Raw genomic sequence first — 11,981 nt, forward strand, 5'->3', positions numbered from 1 at the left:
GGGGTAATTTGGGTGATGGTTTAATACGCTTAAATTTAAAAAGAACAAAATTTTTAATCAAATTAAATCAAATCTAGAAATAATAATCAATCTGTTCTGACTATCCCAAGTAAAATGGAGTAAAAATACCTTTAACCGAAAGTACATGGTTGAAAGTCATTGAATGAGGGAAAGGGGGGGGGGAATTTGATCTATTTTTCCGGAAAGAAATAATTGATGATACTCGTAAAAATTAATCAGAATTGAAACAAAATATTCATTCTTAATTTTGTTAATTAAAGAATCAAAGGCCGAAATTAAAGAATTTGACCCGCGGCTCAAATATGGTTGGTTTCACTTAAAATTGTATTCAATTTTTCAAGATTTAAGCCGGCGCTCAATTGAAACCGGTTTTTGGGATATTTGAGACGCGGCTTAAATTCATTAAATTCGGTCTCAGAATTGGGAACTTATCGTGTTGAGATATTCATAATCGAGATCAAGGATTGATCTCGATATCCACAATACAAGAGTTCCCAGCTCAGTTCAAACAGTGTTAGCTCGAGCAAACCTAGGATATTAACCAAACACTAAATTGCACAAATGCGGCAACCCCTCCCCTAGAAGGTGGGCAGGGAGGAACGAGGAACTATGGCAACGAAAGCTTTCCCGTGAATCTATTTGAAATTTAAAAAGTTTTAGAATTAAAAAAAATATTTTGTATCAGCTAAACCCCCCTCCCTTCCCATTCTCCCAAGATAACCTTAATTTCAACTCTAAAATCGTGCACTTTCCCTTTAGCAGGCCAAAATTAAAGCAAAGCAATGCAGTTTGCAGATTGCAAGGTCAGGAATCGCACAGTAATTGCAAACAACTTGAAAACTGTTAAGGTTAAATGATCAGTAAATTTACAGGGGTATACACTAAATAAATATAAAAGCTTGGAACGTAATTAGGATTAATTCCTTCAAAAATCAACAAATCCTTTGTGGTCCAACGGATTAAGTATAAAGTATTAGAAACTTTTTCACAAATTTACAAATCAATGACTTCGTCGCTTCAGATTAGAAGTTTCTAAATAAAATAAAAAACTAAGAAAATACGAGTGTTAAAAAAGTTGATTTTAAGATAAGTGTATACCTCTGTATTTAATTTTACCTTCCTCTTTACTATCAAGATGAGAAGAACAATTATAGAATTAATGAAAATGAATATGAACAGAATATCCATAAAAACTATCTGTAAATAAGATAAATGTTTACTGCAAGAAAAAAAAGGCCGTAAAAACTACTATCTGTAAATAAGATAATGTTCACTGCAAGAAAAAAGTGTCCGTAAAAACTACCATCTGTAAATAAGATGAATGTTCACTGCAAGAAAAAAAATGTCCGTAAAAACTACTTTCTGTAAATAAGATAAATGTTCACTGCAAGAAAAAAAATGTCCGTAAAAACTACTTTCTGTAAATAAGACAAATGTTCACTGCAAGAAAAAAAATGTCCGTAAAAACTACTATCTGTGAATAAGATAAATTTGTCCCTGAAAAAAAAATCTAAAAAATATTCTCTTTTAATAAGATAAATTTTTACCCGCAAAAAAATCTAAAAAAAATATTTCCTTTTAACAAGATAAATTTTTCCCTGCAAAAAAAATCCAAATTACAGAGTTTATACATTTAATTTGTTATAACTATGCGCTTAAATTATTTTTTGTTTTTAAGACAAAATTTTTTTATTGTGTTCCACTAAAAGGGACCCATCATTCAACAGAGTAGAATTTTCGTGTCCCAACAATATCCTTCAAAGCTTTGTCGCATTAAGAATGAATTCCAATGAAAGTTTATAATCTTAAACTGAGTATTTACAGTTGTAATTTCTTTCAAAGAAATTTATCAGATAATAATGTTTTAAATAATAATACTGGTGGGAACCGTGCATGCATTTATTTATAAAGATATTCACTTGAAATTACGTCAACAGGAAGTAAAAAAAGTTTTCCGATGTTGCTATTTGACCGTTCAATTTGTTGAGAAAATAAAATCAGACGAAAGAATCCATTAAATCCCGGAAACCTTGAACTAGTAATCTATTTAACAAACAGCCTGTCTTAATAAATAATTATATATATTATAAATATTGTAAAGTTTTACAGCCTGTGTAATTAAATAGGTCATATTTATATATTAATGCGAAATAAGATTATTTAAACTTGAAGTAGGAGGCTTAAAAGGGACTGTAACGAACTTTTAAGTGATCCTCCATGCAAAGATGGCAATGCCCAATTCACAACGGTACCCTTAAAAGCTTAGCATGATGATACTCAATGTTCAAAAGACTGAAATCGTATTATTTTCACTTGTTAGTTCTCTGCAAAGGTGACTTGCGCATTTCTACTGCAGAAAAACCTGGAAAAATGACAATATATTTCAAATTATTTATCAGAAAAATATTTCAATGGTACCTTTGTGAATCGGGCATTGCCATTTTAGCCTCGTAAAAATGTTGAAATTACGTTTCCAGTCCCTTGAAGCAGTGCTTAGTTGGATCCGCAAGATTTTGGCTTCTTGGATTCGGATCCGGATCCGCGAAAATATGCGGATCTACGGATCCGGACCCAAGGGGTAAAATATCAACCAAAAACTGCAAAAAAAACGTTTTACTCCTAAAACCCAAATCTGAACTTTTGAAAAAAAAAAGACAATAAACATTTCCTCATTTCTGAATGGTTCATCAAGTTTAAAATTAAAAATAAGCGAAAAAAATAAAACAAAAAATTTGAAAATTATTTTTTGTTCAGTAAATCTTATATTAATGACCTGGATTTGGATCCAATTTTTTCAGTGCGGATCCAGGATCCGGATCCGCATCAAAATTAAATGGATCCTTAGCACTGCAAGGACTCAAATGATAGTATCTCACCAAGCAATTTAAAGAAAATTAAGTAATAATATTAATTTAAAACATAAAAAAGTTTCGAAAAAAAGTTTTACAAAAGGATTGCTCCGGTTTAGAATTTTGAAAGATAAGTCGAATTTTAAGTTTTTAAAGATTGAACGATATTTCAAGGCAAGAAATAATTTTAGAGCTGATCATTAGAAATGCAACAGTTTTGATGTTCCTTTATACCAAAAATGTTTGCTTTTTCGGTAAAATCTTTTAAAAATTTTATAAGGTAATCCATTTTGTACAAAAATACACTATACTATAATATTTTGTGACTTATCTATTTAGACTTTCCATGTAGGTGTTTCCGAAAAACGTATTTAATATATGTTACATTGGTCTATAATAACATATAACTTTCAATCAAATTTATCTGATCTACTTAAATTGCTTATTTTGTTCCCAGTATTGAAAAAAGTACAGAGTATGCAGTAAGATCCATAAAACGCTGCAACACGAAAACGGCTAATGGACTCAAGTTATGATTTTGATCCAATAAAAATAGTGTTGTATATATATACTTCACTTGTGTAGTTGATTTTCAAACTACTAGTAAAACTATTAATAACAACATTAAATTCACATAAAATTGCTTTAATGCTTTTTTGTTTGTTTCCAAAAGAGAAACGGCTTGACCGATCGGTCCCAATTTTTTGGATTTTGGCCCAATGGACCTCATATTGGCAGAAATGACCTGTCACAATTTAAAGGTGTCACCCACACATTTAATGGGGTTATCGAATTTTATAAATTCACAAAAAAATCGGCAAAATTCGCGTTATCTTTAATTTGTTGAATGTACACTATAGAAAGGATTGCTGGTAAAATCTGTAATCCTAGTATCTACAACTGGTATACTATACTAAAGTATAGGAGCGGACTGAGGTTTATATTTTCAAGAGAAACTGCTACAACAGCCTCCCTTCTATACACCAGCACACCTTGTCTAGCAGTAGATAGGGAGGTAGATACTATTCACTTCACCCCTCCCTTCAGAGCCAGCTTAGGGGGGAGGGGGCATCCAACCCCTTAAAAAAATTTGGAAATGAACTAACGATAGGATCAGTTTTTCGCCCCTAAAATTCATTTTTAAGATTGGATTCAATAAAAATTTAACTCTGTTCATTGAAAATGTAGCAAATTTTGCAATCTCTTTTTTAGGAAAAAATCAAGAAGAGGCACCACATTTATTCCGCTCCAAGTTATTATAGGGTTATTTACATTAAACAAAAATATTCCTTTACAAAATTCTGTGAGGGGTCCCCCCCCCCCCTCCACCTGNCCAACTCTCCATATGTAAAAAAAACTTAATGAAAAGATTCGAATGAGAAAATCGGTTTTTGTGACGATTAAAGCTAAAAATTTACTTCGTCCAAAGCTAAAGTTTTTGAAAAATCTCATTGACTGTATCACTTTTTTCTGAAAATTTGATTTGCTATTGACTTCTGTGATTTTTAATAGAAAAAATATTTCTTCAATGTAGTTCACAAGGTACTAATGCAAAGAAGGTTATTTCAGAGGTGTTAAGCATTTTTTGTACTGCAGTGTACTGTTTTTGGGCGGAAAAGTAAACACAAGACGGATGTCACAGCCTGACAAGGAATCAATTTTCACAAAAATAATCTATGAATTATTCTGGTCAAAGGAAACTATTATGTGAATTTTCAAAATTATCAAAATTAAATGCCTTTATCCTCCTCGCATACTAGACAAACACTGATGCATCTTTCCCTGTTTACAAAGTCCGCCCAGAGAGAACTTGTTTTAATATGTACGCAGAGTATACGCAACTGCAATTAACTTTCCTTGCATTAATACCTTGGTTGTTCACAAAAACTTAATGTTCTGATTTTAAAAAATAACCATTATTATTCAATAAAAGAATTATAAAAGATGGAGGGGGGGGGGAATAAAATAAACATCTTTTAAATAGGCCTAAATGAGGTTGTATATTTAAAACAAATAATATCTTCGTTGGACTTTGATATAAAAAAGGCCTCCAGGACGCTTCACGCCACATTTTTCTAACATCACCTGTTTTGATATTATCTATCTTCAAGCTTTTTTGTTATAAACCGAATAATTTATTAAAAAAAAATGCTCTTTTGTTATTTTTTACATTGTGATCAAAATGAAAAAATGAGAAAATTCCAGAGAAATATTGAAATAATAATAAATATTCTCTTACCAACTACATAGAACTAACTTCATCATTCTGTATTTAAAAGCTTACCTAAAATGAGAAAAATAATATTAGCGATGTTTTATAAATCTTAGAACACATTAAATGTAAAATTAAGCATACTAAAGTAAAAACCATGATGACTAATAAAAGAGGTTTGACAACAACCATTTTTTTACCTTTGAACGTAACGACATTCTCGCGGCGGGTTTAGGAACCGCCGGCGGGTCCCGACCTTTTTCAGACTTAGGCTCTTCCAAAAGCTTGGCAATCTGGGGAGCGATCTGACGGGCATTTCCAGAATTAAGCTGCGAGTGTACATTAGCGTACGCCGGAGGAACGGCGGTAGGAGTAGTTTTCGGCGTTTCCGGTAGGAACCGCTGACCGGCGGTGCGGGGGGTCGTTGGTTCTAGGCGAGGAGACACAGGGGATGGTTTTATTGAAGACGATCTTACTACAGGGGAGTATGTAGAGTTAGATGAAGGAGTGTAATGAGTAGTTTTGCTTGACGAGTAAGGTGTAGAGGATACAGGGGTAAAGGGGGCCGGGGTGGGACCCGGGGATGCTACGGCTTTCAAAGCTGACATCTCTGAAGCACCAAAAATTTCGGAACAAGATCGTAAACTTATACAATAATACAGTGAGAACAATAAAACTGTGGACAGAATCGACTCTTAATTATTTTTTACTTCAGATTTTGTAATTTGCAACTGTTACCATGGTTCTTTTTGGAACAATAGTTCAGTTGAAAATTACAAAATTCACGTTTTCAGTTTTCATTTGGTTTTATTTTTGTTCTATTTTAGGAATCTAGAAAGGACGGAAATAAAGTGAATACGTCATTCAAAGTTTGTTATTGCAAATAAAATTCTCGAACATTTCATGATTCAAATAGTTCTCTGGAGACAGTAAAAATTCAAAGAAAACAGTACAGTACAGTAAATTACAGTAAAGTATAGTACGTTAAGGTTACGTTAAGGAACAGCAAGATACAATACAATACGGTACAAAAAACAGTACAGTAAAGTACAGTACATGAGAAAGAAAAATGTTTTAGGAAAAGTTCAATAAAACTTTTAATTTGATTTTCTATTCTTTTGTATCTGTTCAAATTTTGCCTGAGTAGTCTTTCTGATTTCCGTTAGATGTTGGACTACTACTGCCCTGAGACTGGGCATCAATATACTTCATGGAACAACTATCATTGGTTTTACCAATCTCAACCTTTATTCCGTTCTCACTGATTTTATTCTCTCTCTGGGATCCTTTTCTCACTATCTTCCTGGTTGAACCTGGTTCCTTGTCCAGGCTTGATCTGCTCGCTATGCTCGCGCGCGAGGGACTTAAACTGTTCCTGCTGATACTTCCTCGGGACTGCGTGAGAGTACGCGAGGTTCGAACCGAGGAAACTGACGCAGAAGAGTCCCGCCAATGAGAATTGGTATTTGACGCATCCACAACGGAACTATTTCGTTTTTTGCGTCGGAAACTTTGTCTGAGAGTATTTAGGACACCTCCTGACTTCTTTTTTCCAGCATCCCTGGTTTGTTGACCGACAGATTGGGTTTTCTCGAGCCCACGGGGCTCTCTTGACACCTTAACGCCGGGGGGCATCAAATAAATAGCTTAAGGTAGTTTTGAGGGGAAAAGTTTTTGTCATATTAAAGGGATTGCAGTTAATATTTCAAGTGTCCTTCAAGTAAAAGAGGGTCATCCCGGCTTCAGGACAATATCCTTTAACCTTTAACTTAGAAATATTGTGGAAGAAGATGTCGTTTTCCCATCTTGCAAGTGTTTAATTCTGACAATTTTCTTATTGGTTTCTGAAGCAGAAATCAAAAAGCAACTCTACTGAAGATCCAACGATTGAAAAAAATAATTTTTAACAGAGAAAAACTTTGATATTTCATTCATTTATTCATGATCAAAAGAAGTTTATATGAGAACCATAGTAAATCGGACATGCCAGTCCTTTAAATGGATGGTCACTTAATATATCTTTTACGGTCCCTTTTTAATTTTATTTTTAGGGACTAACGTCCTTTTTTAGTATTGGGACCCCTGGACCTGAGTAGAGGACTGAGTCCCTCTAAGGACTGATTCTAGGAAAAGTTGATGGACCGGGTCCACATCAGGACTGAGGACAGGTACAGGACTAATATATATATATATATAACCGTTCAACAACTCAAAAATTCGAATTATCATAAAAAATATCAGTATAAACCCAGAGGTTCTCAAGTAATACTATCAATATTGACTCAACTTAGTTAATTGTGAAGTTTTGACGTTTTTAACTAAACTTCACATGATTCAGATTAAAATTACTTTAAACTCGAATTTCTATTTGGTTGTAGTAAACAAAAAGAATTAATTAACTGATAAAAGAAACGGATTACTTCTTTCTGAAGGGATAAACACAACAAAAGTTTCCACGTCACAAACAATTACAATATTAACTCAACTTAGAGAAGTTAACTAGTAAGTTTTCCTAAATAATCACCGATTATAAATAAAAATCACAATAATATTTCAATTTTGCAACGTTTCTGCAAGTTTAACTTTAAATGTATGTACGTAGTGATGTGCCTTCAGGTGTATGGTGTTAGAAAAGCAGATGTGTTTAAAATTGTTTATCTTAAATATTTATTTTTCTTATAATCTGCAGAAGTTATATGCAAAAAACGAGCAAAAACCGACCAAAAAACTAAGTTTTATGATTAAAACACTATATGTATATATTTATGTTCCTAACAGCTGGGCTGACGGTCAAACTATCCCCTAGATATCCACTACTTTCTCTACACCCACATTCTTATACAAGGGGGAAATAGGAGCCACACGGAGCGCTAACAATTTCTTAGGTTTTTAACTATGAAGACGGAAAAAAAATGTTATGGGGAAGAAGTATCAAGAAAGAAGAAAAAATGTCCAGCTGATGTTCAATCGTCTACATTTTCCCCCCCCCCCCCTCCCTCCCCCTCCCCATCTCCAGTTAAAGAGAAGAATTCTAAAAAATACAATTAGTGAAGATGCACTTTTTAAAGATGTTTTCAGCAAACTTGCAAATAACTGTTCATACAATAAAGAAAACCTCAAAACAATATATTGTAAAAATAATACATTTCGAAAAATGCATTGGCGCAGAATTTCTTCTGGAAAGTTATTTAGGCTTAAATCTTCCAAACCACGTACAGACTTGAAGTCATCTCTGGATTGTTTAGCTGACACATCTTCTGACCCCAATGTAACCCATTTGCTTTTTTATCAGGAATTTAACATTTTCCTTTAACAGGCTTTATTTCCAAAATTTTAGTCTTCTTGGGTTTAATTTCCTAGAATGGCCATTCTATGGAATCTCGATTTTCTCAATTTTAATAAAATTAACGAATTTCGGATTTATTTAGACATGATTTTCCCGTTAAGTGACTTTTGTTTTGTTTTTTAACAAAAAAATTTCCGAGAATAAACACATCGTAAACCATCGTAATGAAATTTCTAAAAAATATTTTCATTTAAAAAAAATAGTTGCTGAAAACATGTATAATGTTAAAAGACACTTATTCTCCTGTGTTCATGAATATGCATTAAACTCAATCCTCTTCTACCTTAAGTTCTGCAAGAAATAAATTGAAATTTTTCTCCAGGTTCAAAATTTAAAAAATTATATTTTTGGTAAAATATTTCCTCTTCCGGTTAATCTACCCCTGAACAAAAAAAACGGTTTTTCTTCTCTTTTAAAAAGAAAAATGTTTTTAAATTAATTTTACAAATCTTTATAATCTTTCTGATTCAGATATTTAATCTGGATTAATCCATCTGCCTTTGCTAATATTAAATTCTATCTTCATTTTAGGAAACACTTCATTAAAAAAATATCCATTTTAGCCCCTTAATTTAGGTATTAATTTAGATAACTTCCTTCCTTTCAATTTCTATTTTTAGTATACAATCCAATATCCACTTGGATAACACTTTCTTCAGTTCAATATTCATATTTCTTCAACACTCCTTTTTAATAACATCTATTTCTAGCAAACACTCCCTTTATTCCAATATACATTTATAGCAAGCACTTCCATGAATAAAATATCGAATTTTAGCGAACACTCCCTTTAATTCAATATCCATTTTTAGCAAGCACTCCCATGAATAAAATATCGTATATTAGCGAACACCTCCTTAAATTCAATATCCATTTATAGCAAGCACTCCCAAGAATAAAATATCGAATTTTAGCGAACACCTCCTTAAATTCAATATACATTTATAGCAAGCACTCCCATGAATAAAATATCGAATTTTAGCGAACACCTCCTAAATTCAATATCCATGTTTAGTCAACCATCCCTTTAATAACCCTCTATTTCTGGCATACACTCCCTTTAATTCAATATCCAAATTTAGCGAACACTCCCTTTGAGATGTGAGTAAAGAATGTGCCTGACTGGGCTGGTTAGGTTTTCTGGTGGGCGGGCATACTGGATTATTCTGGGCGGGCCTTCCTCACAGCTGCTCAGGGAACTGTATCTGTTTACATGTATTCTTACTTGAGTATTGTTTACATTTTAAACTGTACATAGCTCTTAACATAACACTTTTAAACTGTACATAGCTCTTAACATAACACTTTTAAACTGTGGCATATTATATTTTCCCCTCTTCTATGTTGCAATTTAGTATGAAAAAAAAGGGTTTCAACTGAAAATGTATTTCTTGAGGAAATTTCAAAATATGAAGAAAAAAATTCTTGAAATATTTTAAATATGCAGAAAAAATTAATCACATAAGAAGTCCCTGATAAAGGAGATTATTAAGATGATAGTTAACTATTGAGAAAAATGTAATGACAGTTAAATATGAAGAGAGTGAAGGATTGCATGATAGGTATAATGCAGCTTCTGCCTGCAAATGAGGCCACAGGCCTTGGAATTATAAAATGAACAATTAAAAAACTCTGGAGTCAACATAGTTTGAAAGAGGTCAGTGCAAGAAAAAATTAAAACTTGAATAAACTAAAAAAAAAACTCTTCTACTCGAAATTTAATATTTATGTTTCAAAATATTACTTTAAAAGTTTTAACTCAAAATTTATTTTTCTAAAAATATTATGCATTTAGAACTTAAAGGGACTAATAAAGTAACCCATAGTGCCCCTCTTAAATAAGACTACGCTGGTACCCTTTAAACCGTTGCCTGTGCAACATTTAAAGAGATATCCTTGTTTTCTAAATAATTTTAATTACGCGTTTCTGCTGCAGAGAAAAGGCAAGAAATTGACCAAATTATCTCTTTTTAAGACAAAACTTTCACCAAATGTTGATCCAAGGTTTTGGTTACCGTTGTAAATCAGGAAGTAAATCTTTCAATGGATGTCACAAGTGCGTTGAAGTCTAATTTACTTTCAATATCAAGACAAGAAACCTAGCAGTAGGATGGCGTCGATCTAAGCTCCGAAATGGATCCTTGAAAACATACTGAAATTCAACTCATGTGTTAACTTTGATCCAAGAAGAGATTGATAAGACTATTGAAACAAAATAAGCTTTTAAGATGCTTTTCCAATCTCAAATTGTTTTATTAAAAAGATCCTTTTTCCACACAAAATGTTTGGCTTCATCGATGTAATAAAATATCTGAATAACTCCTTTGATTTAGATTTTAACTTTAATGTTTGTGTCAGTGTTTTTCCTGTGAAACAGAGTAATTGTTGAGATCGTTATAGTTGTCCTTAGAAGCTGTCTAATCGACCAGCCATTTGATTATTAAAAACGGAAAATTTTATAAAACTTAGTTTTTTATCAAAGAATTTAATTAAAAATTGTTGTTTTTTACTACAAAGAAATTTAATTTTTAAAAAAAGATTCTTCTATAAAATTTTTGATAAAAATAAAAAAATCTTGATTAAAAGTCTATTTTCTTTTTCCTATTTATATAAGCAGAATAACAATTTAATTTCACTGAAAAATTACGTTGTTTGGGTCTTGGCTGAAATTATTCAAGCCCATGTTTGTTCATGTTTATATTTAATATTTCAACGCATTTTGTCTAAATTAGATTCAATTAAGCTTAAAGGCCTTCCTTAGATTTTCTGAAGCTTTTTCTCCGAATAAGTTTCAGCATTTCTTAAACTGGTCCAAAAATGTCCGATAATAAAAATTTTACGAAAATATTTCTCATTGTTTTCAAAATAGTTTTTTTTTTCTTCCCAATACTGACATTTTTAAAATTCCTATCATTGCTGGAGCAGTGCTGATTGTAGCATCCCACCATTTCCTGAAGTTCTGCTTTACGCGGATTTTCTGGTTTCTGGTTTTGCGAATTTTCTGATCATTTCCCTTAGTTCTCATATTTTTTACATATTCTGCAATCATTAACACTTAAAGGGTTAGCGCAAAGGACACCAAGATTCAGTCTGCTAAGCAAAGTTGCATCAATTTCCAAGACAGGGTCGATTTCGAAGCGTCGCTTTGTCTTGGGCTTTGATTTTACCACTCTAATTCATTTATGCTTTTTTGTAGCCCTACACATGTACATTTTAGAACTATAAAGCACATGTTTTTAGCTTTAGTTTTTAAGAAGTAATTTGCAAAATTCTCCTTGATTTTTGAGTAAATGCTTGCAACCTTTAAAGCGCAGTTAGGATAATTTGCTCTGAAATTGCAATGCATTTTCACCAATGCAAACAACCACTATGACCAAAATACAATGTGAATATTACTTCATTTACATATTACAAATTATATTATCTTCTAGTTCTAGTTTTAGTTCCCCGATAATGCAGACTGTTATTTCTTTAGCAAACATTACTTCAGCCCCAGCATAATTAAGTTAGAAAGATAAGAGTAACACAAAAAACAACCTCCCTCCCCCCTCTT

General features: G+C 32.3%; 1 protein-coding gene across 1 annotated transcript in view; it reads right to left on the reverse strand.

Annotated features, from left to right (window-relative positions):
• Positions 1 to 11,482, reverse strand: part of LOC111701014 (serine/threonine-protein kinase MARK2-like) — a 46,898-nt gene extending 35,416 nt beyond the window's left edge. Inside the window, 9 exon segments of the mRNA XM_023472122.1 lie at positions 5,283 to 5,692; positions 6,222 to 6,699; positions 7,171 to 7,258; positions 7,854 to 7,904; positions 9,547 to 9,633; positions 10,528 to 10,568; positions 10,795 to 10,845; positions 11,185 to 11,234; positions 11,336 to 11,482. Coding sequence (XP_023327890.1) covers positions 5,283 to 5,692; positions 6,222 to 6,699; positions 7,171 to 7,258; positions 7,854 to 7,904; positions 9,547 to 9,633; positions 10,528 to 10,568; positions 10,795 to 10,845; positions 11,185 to 11,226 — 1,248 coding nt within the window. The 5' untranslated portion in view covers positions 11,227 to 11,234; positions 11,336 to 11,482.
• Positions 11,483 to 11,981: the final 499 nt, after the last annotated feature.

This window comes from Eurytemora carolleeae, unplaced genomic scaffold (assembly GCF_000591075.1).
Source record: "Eurytemora carolleeae unplaced genomic scaffold, Eaff_2.0 scaffold345, whole genome shotgun sequence".
Classification (NCBI taxonomy): domain Eukaryota; kingdom Metazoa; phylum Arthropoda; class Copepoda; order Calanoida; family Temoridae; genus Eurytemora; species Eurytemora carolleeae.